Source organism: Bos taurus, chromosome 13 (assembly GCF_002263795.3).
Source record: "Bos taurus isolate L1 Dominette 01449 registration number 42190680 breed Hereford chromosome 13, ARS-UCD2.0, whole genome shotgun sequence".
Lineage (NCBI taxonomy): Eukaryota > Metazoa > Chordata > Mammalia > Artiodactyla > Bovidae > Bos > Bos taurus.
This window is the reverse complement of record NC_037340.1, coordinates 9648648-9667761: the sequence shown is the minus strand read 5'-3', so window position 1 is coordinate 9667761 and position 19114 is coordinate 9648648. Positions and strand designations below refer to the sequence as shown.

At 40.3% G+C, this 19114-nt stretch overlaps 1 protein-coding gene across 3 annotated transcripts in view; it reads right to left on the bottom strand.

Annotated features, from left to right (window-relative positions):
* Positions 1-19114, bottom strand: part of MACROD2 (mono-ADP ribosylhydrolase 2) — a 2330645-nt gene that overhangs the window by 215476 nt on the left and 2096055 nt on the right. For all 3 annotated transcript variants that reach the window (XR_009496772.1, XM_025000233.2, NM_001105029.1), the window contains 1 exon segment: positions 17513-17594. Coding sequence is in view for 2 of the 3 variants with exons in the window: in XM_025000233.2 (XP_024856001.1) it covers positions 17513-17594 (82 nt within the window). In the remaining variant the exon portion in view is untranslated.

Here is a 19114-nt window from a genome sequence, read left to right as displayed (position 1 = left end):
TAACTTGTTAGAAATGCAAGTTCTTGGGTCCCATTAAAGATCACAAGTTCTCAGGGAGGGACCCATCACTCTGTGTTTTAATAAGCCCTCCAGGTGATGCTCATATAAGCTGATATTCCAAAGTACTACTTGTGCACTGGAGGAGAATCTTTCAAAAGCAGTAGCTGCCTCACTTTTCATCCAAGCTAAGCTAACTTGGATGCTTAACCAATACTGATGCTGGTAAGGGATACCCAAACCACATGGTTTCTGGGAGCAAGAAACAGTTCTTCTCCTTATAAGATAACATATGCTTGAAATCACCCAGCTAACACATAGCTGGAAGGCATGGTTATCATGGTCCATGGCCAGGACCCTCAGATTGGCTGAGGGACATGTACATGGATGGACATGTACATGTCTACTGAAGCTCCAGCTTCAGTCAAAGAGACCTGTGGGTTGCATGGACAAAGGAGTGTGTTACAAGGAAAGTTACCCTCATGGACTATTAAGGCAGCCTCTCCACTCCCAGGCAGGGGGTGGGTGGAGGTGGGGGGAAAACGAATGACAGGCACGTGAAATAGATAAAACAATACTGTCGTCAAAACTTCAGGGACACCCCCGCATATGGGCAAGTCTGTAAAGCAGAACAATTACAGTGATCTCGGCTTTTATTTCATGAGCACCCAAGTCCTCTCTCCTAAGGCTTAATTTTCACAGCACAGGCTTTTTATTTATCCTTTATTTTTTTATATTATTTTATTTTATTTTTAAACTTTACATAATTGTATTAGTTTTGCCAAATATCAAAATGAATCCGCCACAGGTATACATGTGTTCCCCATCCCGAACCCTCCTCCCTCCTCCCTCCCCATACCATCCCTCTGGGCCGTCCCAGTGCACCAGCCCCAAGCACCCAGCATCATGCATCGAACCTGGACTGGCAACTCGTTTCCTACATGATATTTTACATGTTTCATTGCCATTCTCCCAAATCTTCCCACCCTCTCCCTTTCCCACAGAGTACATAAGACTGTTCTATACATCAGTGTCTCTTTTGCTGTCTCGTACACCGGGTTATTGTTACCATATTTCTAAATTCCATATATATGTGTTAGTATACTGTATTTATGTTTTTCCTTCTGGCTTACTTCACTCTGTATAATAGGCTCCAGTTTCATCCACCTCATTAGAACTGATTCAAATGTATTCTTTTTAATGGCTGAGTAATACTCCATTGTGTATATGTACCACAGCTTTCTTATCCATTCATCTGCTGATGGACATCTAGGTTGCTTCCCTGTCTTGGCTATTATAAACAGTGCTGCGATGAACATTGGGGTACACGTGTCTCTTTCCCTTCTGGTTTTCTCAGTGTGTATGCCCAGCAGTGGGGTTGCTGGATCATAAGGCAGTTCTATTTCCAGTTTTTTAAGGAATCTCCACACTGTTCTCCATAGTGGCTGTACTAGTTTGCATTCCCACCAACAGTGTAAGAGGGTTCCCTTTTCTCCACACCCTCTCCAGCATTTATTATTTGTAGACTTTTGGATCGCAGCCATTCTGACTGGTGTGAAATGGTACCTCATAGTGGTTTTGATTTGCATTTCTCTTTATCCACAGCTTCTAGGAGCAGTTTGCATTTGCAGAGAAAGGAGATAGCATTAGCAAAAACACAATGCTCCAAACTTTTCAGGATTTCCAAGAAGTAGGAAAGATAAGGGTATCCTCATGGCTTCTTGGGAAACTTGACAAAGCAGAAATTGGAAGCAAGGAAAGACATAAAGATGAATTCCTCACAGAGTATCTTGCATTACATTGAAAACCGGGGCCCCCTGGATCTCACAAATTGCTAAATTTACTTTATGGAAGGTCCCTGAGAGGGCCAGGAGAGAGTTTTTTTTTAAAGTCAAAAAATTTTTTTTTTCTCCTTCTCCCACCTGGTCATTGACCTAAGAGGAGCACTCAAAGCTCATTCATTTATAAATAAATCAATAAGTAAAAGGCATTGCTCAGAAAACTGCATGGTTCTGCTGTTTCTGGTTTGGCCAACTAGGTACATGATGGTACCAATCCCTAAGATATGGGGTTCAGGAGTGGGGCGATGGGGAAGGGGAGACTTTGGATTTAGTTTTAGATGTGTTGAGTGAGACATGCTGAGGGACTCTTGGCTGGAGATGGTCGTGTGCAGTGAGGATACAGAGAGAAGTGGAGACAGGATGCCCAGGCAGGTGAAATAAAGGCTGCAAAGGGTCACATGGAGTCATGTGATCAAATATTCACTGGTTTCGAAAACCACACTCCACCCACCCAACAGGTTTTGATAACCTCCACGAGGACAGCAGCTGTAGCAGGATAGAGAGAACCGCATAATTGCTGTGGACTGCTGAGTAAATAGCAAGTGAAGGAGATCGACACCTCTTCAGAGATATTTGTCTGAGATCCCACTCCTGGGCATGTACTTGGGCAAAACTATCATTCAAAAAGATACATGCAACCCAAAGATCATAGCAGCACCATCTACAACAGCCAACACACGGGAACAACCTAAATTTCCATCACCGGCTGAATAAAATACTGTGTTGTGCTGTGCTTAGTCACTCAGTCATGTCTGGCTCTTTGTGACCCTATGGACTAGGCTGCCAGGCTCCCCTGTCCATGGGATTCTTCAGGCAAGAATAGTAGAGTGGGTTGCCATGCCCTCCACCAGGGGATCTTCCCAACCCAGGGATCGAACCCAGGTATCCCACATTGCAGGCGGATTCTTTACCATCTGAGCCACCAGGGAAGCCCATGAGTACTGGATTGGGTAGCCTTCTCCAGGGGATCTTCCCGACTCAGGATTTGAACTGGCGGTCTCCTGAATGAAATACTGCTGCTGCTGCTGCTAAGTCACTTCAGTCGTGTCCGACTCTGTGCGACCCCATAGACGGCAGCCCACCAGGCTCCCCCGTCCCTGGGAGTCTCCAGGCAAGAACACTGGAGTGGGTTGCCATTTCCTCCTCCAATGCATGAAAGTGAAAAGTGAAAGTGAAGTCGCTCAGTCGTGTCTGACTGTTTGCGACCCCATGGACTGCAGCCCACCAGGCTCCTCCATCCATGGGATTCTCCAGGCAAAAGTACTGAAGTGGGGTGTCATTGCCTACACAGCCATAAAAAAAATGAAGTAATGCCATTTGCAGCCACATGGACAGACCAAGTCAGACAGAGAAAGGTAGATACCGTATAATATCACTTACATGTGGAATCTAAAATACGACACAAATGAATTTATCTGAAACAGAAACAGACTCACAGGCCTAGGAAAGAGACTTGTGGTTGCCAAAGGGAAGGAGATGTTGGGGAGGGATGGAGTGAGAACTTGGCATTAGCAGACGCAAACTATTATATATTGAATGGACAGACAACAAGGCCCTCTGAATAGCACAGGGAACTATATTCAACATCCTATAATAAAGAATGTGAAAAATATTATATGTATATGCAGAACTAAATCACTCTGCTGTACAGCAGAAATGAACACAACTTTGTAAATCAATTGCCCTTCAGTAAAATAAATTTGGAAAGAAGATGTGGCTGAGGGCACAAGTCAGGTCTATGCATACGGTGTCATGTAGGTTGGAGGATTTTCACCTACTCTATTGTTTATTCTTACTTCTGTGTCTTATTAGAAATTATTTCATTTATACACTATTCTCAAAAGTTACTGTTACTCTTCCCACACCTGCCTCAATGTTTTCAACTACACAGCAGAAAGCAGTCTACCCAGGACTTTTGAGGACTCTTTCTAAAGCACCTTGTAGGGGTTTTTTGTACAGATGCCTACAGCATCCGCCCTTCTGCCAGCAGCATTTTGCCTTCTCTTTTATCAGAACTCCCTAATGAGATCAAACTCTGCTTAGTCAAGGCTTGTGTCCTTAGGTCTTTATTTGTTCTGCTGTTTATCAGCATTTGCTACACACACTGCACATTCTTCCCCTTTGAAGACACCGATGGCTTTCTGTCTAGGCCTGCTGCTTGTTCCTGCATTCGGGTTGCCTGGTTACAGCAACACTTCACTGGATTTTCATTGAAGGCAAAATGTGTTTGTAGCTTTTGAGGCCCATCAAGTGGAAATGGTTAGTACCCCATTTCCTAAGAAGGCAGTCAACTCCTTTATGCACATTACAGAAAGCAGGTCTTGCATAATTCTAAGCATCAATGCGACCTGCACATTAAAAATGTACAAATGAGCACAAAAGTGCCAAGTCCCTGTAAATATCCATAATTAAAGAAAACTTTGAGTTATTTCACTCTATAGATTTTTCTATGCACCGAATGTGCCATTTTAAATAAAAACAATGTGCAATTCAGACCGGGTCAACAATTTGCTTGAGTTCCCTTTACTTATTCAAAGACAACTGATGAATTAGTTCACTGGTGCTGCTGTAAAAAATTTCTATGTACTTAGTGCCTTACAACAACTCAAAATTATCATGTTACAGTCCTGTGGATGAGAAGTCAGACGTGGACCTAACTGGGTTAAACAAGGTGTTGGCAGGGCTGCAATCCTTCCTGCGGGCTCTAGAGGAGGATCTGTACCTTCAACCTTGCAGCTGCTAGAGGCCACGCACATTTCTCAGCTCACGGCCCCCTTTGCATCATGAAAGCCAGCCAGGCTGAATCTCTCTGCACATTATTCCACAGTCATGTCTCCCTCAGACTCTCTTCTTTCTGTCTCCTTCTCCCAGTTTTTAAGGACCCTTGTGATTACATTGGCCCACTCAGATAAGTCAGGATAATATCCCTATTTTAAGATCAGCTAATCAGCAGCTCTGATTTCATTTGCAATCTTATCTCCCCTCTGCAATGTTAACCTATTTACAGATTCTGGGGTTGAAGGCATCTTTGGGGGGTTTAAGGCATCATTCCTCCTCCCACATCTAGTAAATCAGGAAGCAGATGGCTTTGCATACAAAGTATCTGAGGAGTAGAACTAAGAATGACTTCATTTAGACATAGTGATTTCCTAAGGGGTCAAGTACCTACGCTTAAAATCAAGGTCTTTCCTGAGTTTTTAATTTTCAACTTCATTCTCTTGTATAAAAAGTTTCTTCTTTGCTTTCTTTTATTCAGTCTTCATTCTTTCTTTCATCTCCCCTTCCTCCCTCCTTTCCATTCTCCACCCTCCTCTTTTTCACATTTCCTTTCCTCTTTCTTTTGTCTTTATGCCTACCTTTCCTCATTGTTTTGGTCATAAAAGAATAATAGCTAACTAACATCACAAAGACAGATGACTAACCGGGGAGCTACTTGCAACATACATTTGAAAAGATTAACAGCTTTAATATACAAATTGTTCTTACAAATCAATAAGGATAAATATACAATAGTCAGTATAAATGTGCAAAAGATATGATTAGCCATTTCACATAGGACATTTTGAGCTATAATAAACAACTGAAAAAGGGATTAGCTATACTACTAATAAAAGAAATGCACTTTGTTATCCATTAATTAGCTTAATTCATGTATAAAATTGATAGCATGAGAATGTATACTACTTGGAAGAGTAAGGAAATAGTAAAATCTTAAATACTGCTTATGAGAATATAAATTCTGTGCAATGGACTGAATGTTTGTGCTCCCCCAGAATTCATATTTTGAAATCCTAGCCCCCGGTGAGATGGTATTAGGAGGTAAGACTTTGGGAGATAATTAATTGTGAAGGTGCACCTCTCATGAATGGGATTCATGCCTTTATAACAGGAACCCCAGAGAACTCTCCTTCCACCACATGAGGACACAATGAGAAAACAGCCGCCTGCAACTCAGGAGTGGGTCCTCACCAGAACCTGGCCACGCTGGCACTATGGTCTCACAATTCCAGCCTCCAGAACTGTGAGAGATAACTTTCTGTTGTTTATGAGCCTCCTGTTTATGGATTTTTGTTACATTAGCCTGAAAGGACATTAGCCTGAAAGGCTGTTCAACGTGAGGTGTCAATGTTCACATGCTTGCCTCTGGGAATGGTGACTCCTGAGTACACGCCACTCACTCACAGGCTTGTAAACACAAAGGCCAATTTGACGATTACTATCAGAAGCATCTTGATTTTTTATGCATTTTGAAAGAGTAATACTCCTTCTAGAAAAGTTTCTAAAAAAATTGTGGATATATGCCAATGTTTACCTATAAAGACGTGCTTCTATAAGTGTCATTCATCAACAAATAGAGAATAATTTGCAATGATATTTTCACAGTTCAACAATACAATTTTGGGTAAACATTGGGTTCATTAAGATTATGCTCAGTTCAGTTGCTCAGTCGTGTCCGACTCTTTGCAACCCCATGAATCGCAGCACGCCAGGCCTCCCTGTCCATCACCAGCTCCTGGAGTTCACCCAAACCCATGTCCATTGAGTCGGTGATGCTATCCAGCCATCTCATCCTCTGTCGTCTCCTTCTCCTCCTGCCCTCAATCCCTCCCAGCACCAGAGTCTTTTCCAATGAGTCAGCTCTTCGCATGAGGTGGCCAAAGTACTGGAGTTTCAACTTTAGCATCATTCCTTCCAAAGAACACCCAGGACTGATCTCCTTTAGAATGGACTGGTTGGATCTCCTTGTTACAGAACAATATATAATGACATGAAAAAATGTTCATGATCTGTGGTATGTGACACACTGTGAGTTATAAGACTGCATTTTTGGTTGTTTTCACTTTGCATTTTAAAAGACCTAAAGGATAAACAATGAAATCTAATTCATCTCTGAACTATAGGATAAAAAATTATTTGTATTTTTTTCTTTTGGATTCTCTCTCTTTTTTTTTTTTACTACAAATCTGTGCTACTTTTATATTACAATAAGAAGTTTTCTATATATTATTTTCTAGAAGCTATATATATTTTAAAACATGGTCCAATGACTGAAATGCCTCCTTTTAAAATTACAAGAAGAAGTAAACAGGCATCTTTTAAATGCATAATCCTTGGTCTAGACATCTCTCTGAATATTCATTTACGTTGTTATTCATTCTGTTTGGAAATGTCCCATCACCGCTTGTGCCCAGGACAAAAGTGAAGCGTGGAAAGATTAAACAACCTACACAAAGTCCCACAGTTCTGAGGAGGCTGTCTCAGGAACAGAGACTGTTTGTGATGACAAGCCTAGAGGTTTTCTTCCAACAAGCAGATGGCTTTGACTATGTGCCAAGCTCTTCATTAGCTATTAGTTAGGTTTTTCAGGTCTTCACCATGCCTATCACCACCAAGGCCTTCAAACTTGGCCTTCTGACCACTGTGTTGATATGGCAAGAGTAAAGTAAACCATAGCAGATCATGGTGCCCCGTGCTTCACTGATGGTCTTGGAAAACAGATGACTGGGAAGCAGATAAGAAGAGGAAGGAAAAGGACATGTGGGCATGCCCTGTGGCTGGAGGCATGTTTAGCACTTCAGAAACTCTAGGGCTATTACAACAAATAGATAACATATGACTTTCTTAGCAGAAAATCTAGCTTTGAACAACTGCCCACATTTTCAGAATTGTTATGGGAAGAAGTGTTGCATAGCAGGAAGGATTTGAGGTTAGAAATACCCATCTACATGATTTGGGGCAATTGGCTGAGCTTTCTTCAGTGTCCTGTTCATTGTTATCCCCCCAAAATCAGTTGATGAACCTATGCCATAGGATTCTTGTTGGAAGGCCAGTCTCTAGTTAGGAATGAAATAACCCTCCTTAATCCCACTGAAAGGCTTACTCTCAGGCCCAACTAGCTATTACATGGTGATGGATGTCAACATTTCTGAGTCAAGGATTCACACGTTTGATAGAAGCATCTTATTTATTTTCCCTGATTCTCCCATATGAACTGCCCTTCTTCCTCTGTCTCTTACACAACATTTGACATCACATCTCTGCTCCTGCTCATCCTTTTTTTTTTGGCTGTGCCACACAGCTTGAGGGATCTTAGGTCCTCACTAAGGATTGAACCTTAGTTCAATGGGTTCTCACTAAGGATGAGAACCCATGTCCTCAGCCGTGAAAGCACGAATCCTAACTCCTGAACCACCAGGGAATTTCCTTCTGTTCATCTCTTAAAGCTCACTACAGGTACTAGAATCTTCATGAAACTTAGCTTACCCACTCTGGTCCTCATATGTATCTGCCTAGAATTCCTGGTACTGTGACTATATCAGTGTTGTATTTGATTATTTGCTGATGTTGTCTTCCAACTCTTGTGTATAATACTTGCCATTTCAGGATCTTATGAGAACTGTACTTTAAATGCAATAGTGATCAAAGTCTTGGGCACATAGGAGACATATAATACTGATGGTGTATGAGAAAAACTTATGAGTGAGAAGGGAGATGAAAAAGAAGTTGGGTGAATACAGTCAAACCCTTGGTATCTGAAGGAGATTGGTTCTAGGAATCTTAGGCAGATACCTAAATCTAGGGACGCTCAAGTCCTTTGTACAAAATGGCATATTACTTGCATGTAACCTACACCTGTCCTCTCATATACTTTAAATCATTCCTAGAATACTGATAATACCTAATACCATGTACATGCTATGTAAATGCTTAGCATGTAGCAAATTCAAGTTTTGCTTTGAAGGACTTGCAAAAATTTTATATTTTAAAAAAGGTTGGTTGAATCTACAGATATGGAAGCTATGAATATGAAGGGCTGACTGTACCTTTTTCTTCTTAGCTTTGGAAGAGTAGATTCAGGTATAAATTTTAAAAAATCATGTTCATTTGTTAGAGGATGTAATTTTAGAAAGATAATTTTAGAGAAATATTCTTCCCTTATGACAAAAAATATATGAAAAGTGCTGTTCCTTTATCTAGATTAGGATTTCTGGAAAAAAAAAAAAGATCTTTTACTTGAGTGAAAAGTGAAAGTCAATCAGTTATGTCCAACTCTTTGTGACCCCATGGACTTTGTATAGACCCTGGAATTGTCCAGGCCAAAATACTGGAGTGGGTAGTCTTTCCCTTCTCTATGGGACCTTCTCAACCCAGGGATCAAACCCAGGTCTCCTGCATTGCAGGCAGATTCTTTACCAGCTGAGCCACAAGAGAAGCCCAAGAATACTGGAGTGGGTAGCCTATCCCTTTTCCAATGGATCTTCCTGACCCAGGGATCAAACCAGGGCTATCTGCATTGCTGGTGGATTCTTTACCAACTGAGCTATTTGTTTTAGCTTAAAAAGTCATGGTAGCTTTTTGTTAGTTTAATGAACACCTACTATATATATTTTGAAATTTTCCAGATTATGGAAGTACAACAGAGTATCAGAAATGGTCTCAATTTGCTCCAAATTTACCTTTCCATTGATGAGACAAGATAAAGGTTAAAAAAGAAATCATAACATAAAAATTCAGCTGAAGACAAACTGAAAGAATGTATATAATTTAGACAGAGATAAATGACAGAAACACATGGTCAGGAAAATTAATGAAAGATGTATTTGTATTAATACAATTTAATTTATATTTGAAGGTTGACGGAGAAGGTAATGGCACCTCACTCCAGTACTCTTGCCTGGAAAATCCCACGGATGGAGGAGCCTGGTAGGCTGCATTCCATTGAGTCGCTAAGACTCGGACACGACTGAGTGACTTCTTTCACTTTTCACTTTCATGCATTGGAGAAGGAAATGGCAACCCACTCCAGTATTCTTGCCTGGAGAATCCCAGGGGACAGGGGAGCCTGGTGGGCTGGCGTCTTTGGGGTCGAACAGAGTCAGACACGACTGAAGCGACTTAGCAGCAGTAGCAGCAAGGAGGTTGAAATAATTGGAACCTGACTGAGAAGATTCTTGACTTGTTGTGTTTAGAAAATAATAGGCATATGTTAAAAGATATGACAATTCTCATCAAAATCTATATTTGGGGTTTCCTTCATAAAACCTAAATATGTCTGCACACTCAAATAAAATAAATTAATAATATGTCTGTCAATATTTGAATAAAACCTATGCAATTTAGGCAACCACTGTCATCTGTTTAATTTTTAGCAGGTTGCCAATGTAGAGTTCTCAAACCTGACTTATGCTTTGACTTTTTCATTCAAATGGTTTTGCGTTATATCCAACAAAGAAAAATCTATATTTAAGGGCAGAAATCATCTCTAGTAAAATTCATAATTTATAAACATTCATAATTCTATGTCTATTAATTTTGTCTACTAGTAACTTTATACAGGTCATACACATGTTTCTATATGTGTATATTAATACAAATATATTTCTCAAGCTCATTTTTAAGGCATTGAATATTTTTGCAGCTTTATAAAGTTTATCATTTTATTCTGTACTTGGAAATGCCTCCCAAATATACTGGTGGGTCAAATGGATCATTATTTTGCTATGTCTATCAAAAAGAGAGTGAAATTTTCAGCCTCTTTTCTATTTGATTTTCTCAAATAGTTTTTGAGTCACACTCAAACACAAATGAAATTTTCTGTCTAAAGCAAATCTTCCTCTTAGAGACAAGTGGCAGGTTTAAGAAGAATACAACTTCATCCTGGAATCATTTTTCTGTTTTATTAATTTTCTCAGCTACTTACTATTTGAAAGGTACATATTTAATTATAGTTAACTCTGCATAAGTCAACATGAATATTGTATATAAGCTATATAAATTTCATACTTGGAAGAAAAATTGGAGAAATCTAATCACTTTCAGGGTCAAACAATAAAGAGACTATGGATAAATTTTTTTAGTCATAGTCAGTTTCTTTGTGAATGAGTCAGCTGAGTTTGGATACTTGTAGGGGATTGAAGATTTCTAATATCAAATGTATTTGTGAGCTCACAAGGTAATATTGTCAATGAATGGTCACTAACCCAATGGTCACTGATAAAAGTGAAAACTTTTAGCCAAAGAAATCATAACTTTTGCTTGAGGTATGTAGAGAGAATAATTGGTGAATTTGTTCTTCCTTGTTCTGCCTATTAGCTTCACCTCTACACTTATTCGTTAGGTGTATAAAAACTACATAACAGCTAACCACACTTTCTGAGATTACTACATCAGATCTCCTACATAGCAATAATGAGCGATACCAGGAGTGGGCTGGGGCTGGAAGAACCAGGCAGTTGGGGCGGGGGCAGCAGAGGCACACGCAAAGAAATCTGTGGGTCCAGAGTGAATGGGGAGAAGGCAAACCCAGAAGACTAGACCAGGAGATGGTTGTGAATCTAGGGAGCCAAAGGTCAGGGTGAAGGCACAGGTTCAGAATCCAGCTAAGTCTGGGTAAGGTATTAGCAAGTAGAAATAAACCCGATCCAAAGGCAAAGCCTGCTTTGGTGGCCTGAATGGTGAGAGAGAGATGGTCACAGTAGAGCAGAGTTTCTTAGCTTCTGCATTCTTGACATCTGCGGTCGGAGAAGTCTTTGCTGTGAGGCTGTCTCACGCATCACAGGAGGTTGAGTTCCATGCCTGGCACTGACTCTCTAGTTGCCAGTAGCACTTCCCTTCCTCTAGTTGTGAGTAACAAAAATGTCTCCAATTGTTCTTGGAAGGGCAAAATCACCACTATTTGGGAAACCCTACAGTAAAGAAATTTGACTTTCCCTCCCAAAAAAGGGAAGGTGGTGACTTGACCCTATCTTTCAAGTTTCCAACATGAGGATTCTTTGATCTAATCTCAAAACTAAGAAACGGAATTCTTATTATGAGGGAAATTAATGTCCTTAAATTCTCTGTTAGGACTTGAGTCCAATAAAAAAACTGACTTCCACATTCAAGATCAGAACTTGTGTTTTTATGCTTTGTTTTTTATATTCACTGAAAATTACACAAAATAAATCCTACCCACTGAAAAATCCAAACCTTTTATGTAAAGAACAAAGAGATTTCTGACTTGAATCATACAAATATTACTTGCTGTAGGCTATGAAATGACACATGTAACTATAAATTATTTGCAACTAAAGTGTATGATAATTCCATAAGCTGCCACATCAGACTTCTAACAAATACTCCCAGAAAGAAAAAGTCATGTGTACTTCACCCACAGAAAGCCATAAAACTGTTCAAAAAAACCTGTTGCTGGTTTCTTTTTTCCAAAGTTCCTAATGCATTTCCCTGATGGGCTCTATTAAGGGATAAATGTGTCTCCCCAACACTCATATTTTGAAGCCCTAACCATCTGTCCAACCAGTCCATTCTAAAGGAAATCAGGCCTGAATATTAATTGGAAGGACTGACGCTGAAGTTGAAACTCCAGTACTTTGGCCACCTGATGCAAAGAACTGACTCATTTGAAAAGATCCTGATGCTGGGAAAGATTGAAGGCAGGAGGAGAAGGGGATGACAGAGGATGAGATGGTTGGATGGCATCACCAACTCAATGGACATGAGTTTAAGTAAGCTCCAGGAGTTGGTGATGGACAGGGAAGCCTGGCGTGCTGCAGTCCATGGGGCTGCAAAGAGTTGGACACGACTGAGCGACTGAACTGAACTCTCTGTGACTACCTGGAGATAGGGTTTTAAAGAAGTAATTAAATTAAAATGAATTTACCGGGGTGGACCCTGATCCGATATGAATGATGTCCGTGTAAGAAGAGGAGACTGAGATAAAGACACACAGAGGGAAGACCACACGAAGACACAGGAGAAAGACAGCCATCAACAAGCCAAGGAGAGAGGCTGGCGAGTAAACCAGCCCCTCCAACACCCTGATGCTGAACTTCTAGTCCTCAGAATTGTGAGAAAATAAATTTCAGTTGTTTGAGCCATCCAATTTGTGACACTTTATTATGGCAACCCTGATAAACTAATACGGACACTTTTCCATCTTCTCCCGTGATTCCTGACTTCCTAGTGACCACTTATCTACAGAAAATTGTACCACATGACCTGGATGAGTTAGATGGAATTTGATTTTGAAATCTGTAATATGGTACCAACTTGACTCATATTAGAGTGGTTTCATGAGGAAAAACTCAGACATTAGAAGGAAGAGAAGCCTAGCAGATTTGAAAAGTGATGAGAATCAGATGAAATCAGGGAGACTTTCTCGATGCTCCAGGTGCCTCTTAGGATTTGACCCCAGCCTTCTCAGAAGACCCTCTTATTACTTGTGTGGTGACAGATACTATTCTCAGTTTTAAAATACAGCTCTGTTAGTCCCTAGCTGAATGTCTCACTTTTCTGAAGTGTGCATCATTTTCCATATCAAAAAAGTAGGGCTGCTATGGTGCTGACTTTCTCAGAGTTATGAAGATTTAACTGATTTACTCTATGTATCTTATGACTGATAGAAAGCAATCCATAAGGCTAGCTATTATGCCTGTTAGTAACATCAAGCTGTAGTTATGCATGTGCTGTATCTTTATTATGATCATTTCTAGTCTAACTTCTATTGTTTTCTCATTCATTTTGCCTTAGTCTCCATTATGAAATTTAAAGATATGGGACCAAAGTATCCCCAAACACAGAGATCTGGTTTAACATAAAAATGACTTTCCCCCCTAAACTATGATCATTACTGCATTGGGAAGGGTTAAGAAGACTAGCTAGATAATCTGAAATCAGTCCAGGGAGTATGTGCAAGTCAGAAAAATTATATTCCAGTCAAAGATAGTATGGTCATGAATTAACCATAAATTCAAATTATGGACAGATAATGTATATCATCTATATTAGCAGTCACATATTCTATTAGAAGTTACTTTTATTTCATATTTCATATTTAGAATTTACAAATGGCTGATGCCTCAGCATTGCAGAAATACTGAACAATATAGGAGGATTTTGACATTTAGTTTAAAAATGTACTTACTATTATAAATATGTAATAGAAATAATTTCATGAGCACGGCATGATTCAAAGCACTGATGTGAAACTGAGAATGATTTTATTATTATTTCACTCGCTCGAGTGCTAAGATGCATTTTGGATTTATTTAAAGTAGCAATTTTCAAACAACAATTTATTTGCATAGCTATTAATACATTCTAGATCACTAAAACTGTCCCATTTTTTAAAACCTGTAATATGATTTTTGGCTTTGCATCACTGGAAACACCTGCTGATGGAGAGATTTGTTTTAACAGCAATGCATTATACTTATACAATTATTTTTTTTCTCATATGTTAGAGTGAAAACAAGTTTTCATTTTCAGAGGTTTCAAAATGAATATGATGTCATTATTGCCAAATATATCAAGGAATCCGAAATCTATAAAATCTTATAAATCATGCTGTGGTGTTGACAAGACATTTACAAGCACATACCATAGCCAGTTGCATTTTTTACATGAATGGACGTTTTCTTTTAAGAAGACTTTAAAATACAGAAATCTGCTCAGTGTGATTATACAGGAAATAGAGAAGATGGAACAAGGAGATTGAAACAGAAAGAAGCCATGAGATTATGGAGAAAAGAATTTATTAAATTCAACTCATATCAGCAGCTACTTATTAAACAGCTATTATGTGCTTTATATTCTGGAAAATACTGAGTTGTTTGAAAAAAATGAATGCAAGTGAAACAAGGAGGGGAAGGAGGAGGAGGAGGAAAAAGAGAAAAAAGATCACAGCCCTGATCTTCTTCATCACATGGGAGTCTCTCTGGATTGACGTTATGTTCCAGTTAGGGGGACACTGTAAAGTCCCAAATGAAATACACTTAGCAGGTTCACCTTTCAAGTATAACATTACAGAAGACTTCAGATCACCCAGGAGAACTTAGCCCATCTTGATCATCTGCACAGAGTGGAACACCTCCAGCATTTTCTGTAGCTAGGCAACCGATCCTGATCTGAGGGTGGAAGGGGCATCCTCTCTATGATGAGGCTATGAAAGGTTGCTTAAGAGGGTGACACGCACCAGCAGCCTTCATTCACACCTTCCTACCTGCCAGAATCACTAGTTAGATGAAAGACCACTTGAGATGGACATGAAAACCTCAAAAAAATTTTTCTGAAAGGCAGGCACCACAGTGTTCATCCGTTCAGTTCAGTCACTCAGTCATGTCCAACTCCGTGTGACCCCATGGACTGCAGCACGCCAGGCTTCCCTGTCCATCACCATCTCCCAGAGCTTGCGCAAACTCATGTCCACTGAGTCAGTGATGCCATCCAACCATCTCATCCTCTATCATCCCTTTCTCCCCCGCAACGTCAGGGTTTGTTCCAATGAGTCAGTTCTTCACATCAGGTGGCCAAAGTATTGGAGCTTCAGCTTCAGCATCAGTCCTTCCAATGAATATTCAGGACCAATTTCCTTTAGGATGGACTTGTTTGATCTCCTTACAGTCTAAGGGACTGTCAAGAGTCTTCTCCAACACCAAAAGCATCAATTCTTTGGCATTCAGCTTTCTTTATGATCCAACTCTCACATCTATACATGACTACTGGGAAAACCATAGCTTTGACCATATGGACCTTTGTTGGTAAAGTAATGTCTCTGCTTTTTAATACGCTGCCTATGTTTGTTGCACAGAGTCAGACACGACTGAAGTGACTTAGCAGCAGCAGCAGCAGCAGCAGCAGCTAGGTTTGTTGTAGCTTTTCTTCCAAGGAGCAAGCATCTTTTAATTTCATGGCTGCAGTCACCATCTGCAGTGATTTTGGAGCCCAAGAAAATAAAGTCTGTCCCTGTTTCCACTGCTTCCCCATCTATTTGCCATGAAGTGATGGGACCAGATGCCATGATCTTAGTTTTTTGAATGTTGAGTTTTAAGCCAGCTTTCTCACTCTCCTCGTTCACTTTTATCAAGAGGGTCTTTAGTTCCTCTTTGCTTTCTGCCATCAGGCTGGTGTCATCTACATATCTGAGGTTATTGATAGTTCTCCTCACAATCTTGATTCCAGCTTGTGCTTCATCTAGCCTGGCATTTCGCATGATGTACTCTGCTTTGAAGTTAACTAAGCAGGGTGACAATATATAATCTTGATGTATGCCTTTCCCAATTTGGAATCAGTCCATTATTCCATGTCCAGTTCTAACTATTGCTTCTTGACCTGCATATAGGTTTCTCAGGAGGCAGGTAAGGTGGTCCAGTATTCCCAACCCTTTAAGGATTTTCCACAGTCTGTTGTAATCTACACAGTCAAAGGCTTTTGCGTAGTCAATGAAGCAGAAGTGGATATTTTTCTGGAACTCTCTTGCTTTTTCTGTGATCCAAAGTATGTTGGCAATTTGATCTCTGGTTCCTCTGCCTTTCCAAAATGCAGTTTCAACATCTGGAAATCCTCAGTTCATGTCCTGTTGAAGCCTAGCTTGGAGAATTTTGAGCATTACTTTGCTAGCGTGTGAGATGAGTGCAATTGTGCGGTAGTTTCAGCATTCTTTGGCATTGCCTTTCTTTGGGACTGGAATGAAAACCTGACCTTTTCCAGTTCTGTGGCCACTGCTGAATTTTCCAAATTTGCTGGCATATTGAATGCAGCACTTTCACAGCATCATCTTTTAGGATTTGAAATAGCTCAGCTGGAATTCCATCACCTCCACTAGCTTTCTTTGTAGTGATGCTTCCTAAGGCCCACTTGACTTCACACTCCAGAATGTCTGGCTCTAGGTGAGTGATCACCCCATCATGGTTATATGGGTCATGAAGATCTTTTTTTGTGTGTAGTTCTGTATATCCTTGCCACCTCTTCTTAACATCTTCTGCTTCTGTTAGGTCCACACCATTTCTGTCCTTTATTGTGCCCATCTTTGCATGAAATGTTTCCTTGATAGCTCTAATTTTCTTGAAGAGATCTCTAGTCTTTTCCTTTCTGACTTTTCCCTCTATTTCTTTGCACTGATCACTTAAGACTTTCTTATGTCTCCTTGCTGTTTTTTGGAACTCTCATGGTAATTTGAATTACCTGGGAGCTGTCTTTACTATGGCTGAAAAAAGTACATAGGGTACTGGGACATAGTGGAACTACGAAAATAGCAAGGTATTCACAGGCTGGAAGAGGGGTAGTGGGGGTGATATTCAAATGAACCAAGAACAGTTAATGGCACATTCAATGGATGTAAATCATTTACTCAAGGTTCTTTAATAACCCTGAGGTTTCTCCTACTTTCTAAAAAGTAGTATGAAATAAGATGAGAGCCTACCTTTTTCAGATTGCCCTAGAAAGGACTGCTCTCTCCACTGCAATTTGGGGAGAAGAGGGATGGAATGCAGTAATAATCTGCATTGTGCCTACAAATATTAATGGGTTTCGTACAATTTCTAGACCTGGATGACTTACAAGTGTGGGGAAGAAATCACAGGACATGAAATTTGGGGCAAGAGAAAATATCGTTTGGTCCAGCCCCTCACTTCTGATGTGAGGGGCTGAGACTCAGGAGATGAACCACGTTTCCCAAGACAACACAGTCACCTGGCCAGAGCAGGACGTATCACGCCTGGATTTCCTGTCGCCTCCTTTAGATCTTAGCAAGGAAAACACAGGTTGTCAGATGTGACTGGTGTATGGAAACCACACTTGTAAGACTATGTAGGCGGCAAAATAAAGTAGTAGAACTGCAAGTGACGCCCTCATGTTTTCACCTTCCAATTTCAGGGGAAACAAACTGCTTTACTCACCTGCTGGGAAAAACTCGCCCATTTTCTTTTTGTAGATTTTAAAGTCGACCTCTAGGAAGACACAGAAGATGATCCGATCCACCTAGGGGCAAACAAGAGATACCTAAAGTGAGAGGAAATATGGCAAATGCATTCCCAGAATATGGTCTTGGAACAAAAAATAAATGGAAGACCCTCTCACAGACTCTTGCTGCTATACTGCTAACTCTATGAGAACACTGAGTGAAGTTCACACATGTGAGTGTGTGTATGTGTGTTTGTAAATGCACTCTCTATGTAAATAAACCCATGGGCAATTTGGTGGAAAGATGTTGCATAAATCAAATAAGAAATAATAAATGACAAGAAGCCACTTTGCAGCAAGCTATAAATAAGATCTGAGATTCCACCAGGATACCTAGACTTTTATGTTCTATTAAACAGCCACACGAGAGGTGTACGGCGGAATGACAATAAAGTATGTCAGTAAACAGAGAGCTCTTTGTCCTACCCTTGTTAAACAAATATATTTATCAAAACTGTTAGTATTTGAACATGACCCAAAAAGCTTCACACAGTATAATTTGCATGCAGTCACTTGCTTTTAGCTTTACATACTTGGAAATGCAGCAGAAATAAACTGTAATTAGCTGACAGTACATGAGGCCAATGTAACTAATCTGGTAGGTTATTACTGAATAAGGAAATGCCACTTCAGAAGTAAAATGTTTGCACAGTCCCTGTTTTCTGTTTCAAGAGCTTCTGCATGTAAGGAGTTTCTCTGAGACATTCCTAGAGTAACTGGTACCAGAGAAGAGAGATGGGGTACACCTAACAGCTCACAGATATCTGATGTTAAATCAGTGACTCAATTTTGTGTCTTGAAAACTAACACCCACTTTGTTCCTTTATTTTAACAATGTACAAAAAGTTAAAATTTACTCCATCCATCAAATTGCAACTGGCAATTGAATGGAACATCAGTAGGGAACAGAAGTGGGGTGTATGTGTGACAGCACAGGAAAAAACCCAAATGGATTTCATCTTCCCAACCTCTCAGCTCTCCCAGCCTGTAGGGGACAGAGTCACATGAGCCAAGTCCCAGAGTTCCTAGGAGAAGAGCGATCTACGTGACTGGGAGGGTAGGGAGAGAATTAGGACACGAACAATCACCGGGGTTCCCTGATGGAGGCTCAGAGATGTGGCTTCCTGATCCTTGCACAAGGCTATACCCCCAGCTAAGTGGACTTCCTCCTGCAGTCACTGGTTTAACAAAAACCGTGCATCCCCAGCCACTGTTGCCACAGGGTGGAGAAAGCACCTAGCCTTCAGAAATGGAGGGACTGGGGTACAAATAACCCTGCTTTCCTTTCCCTCTATTCACCTGAGTTTCTAGTGTCCAGTCCTGCCTACATGGCATTAACATTTTCGACAAATGCAAAAACTCACCATCAACTCACTCCCCAGGTTATGTATACATTTAGTTGAATCAGTGATTAACTATCTGTACAATACTGCATGCTCACCTCCAGTTTCCCTATGGTGTGTTTATGCCCTGTAGCTAAAGATAAAAATCATAATGTTGAGCGTTAAAAATGAGTTACAAAAGGACATACATGCTCT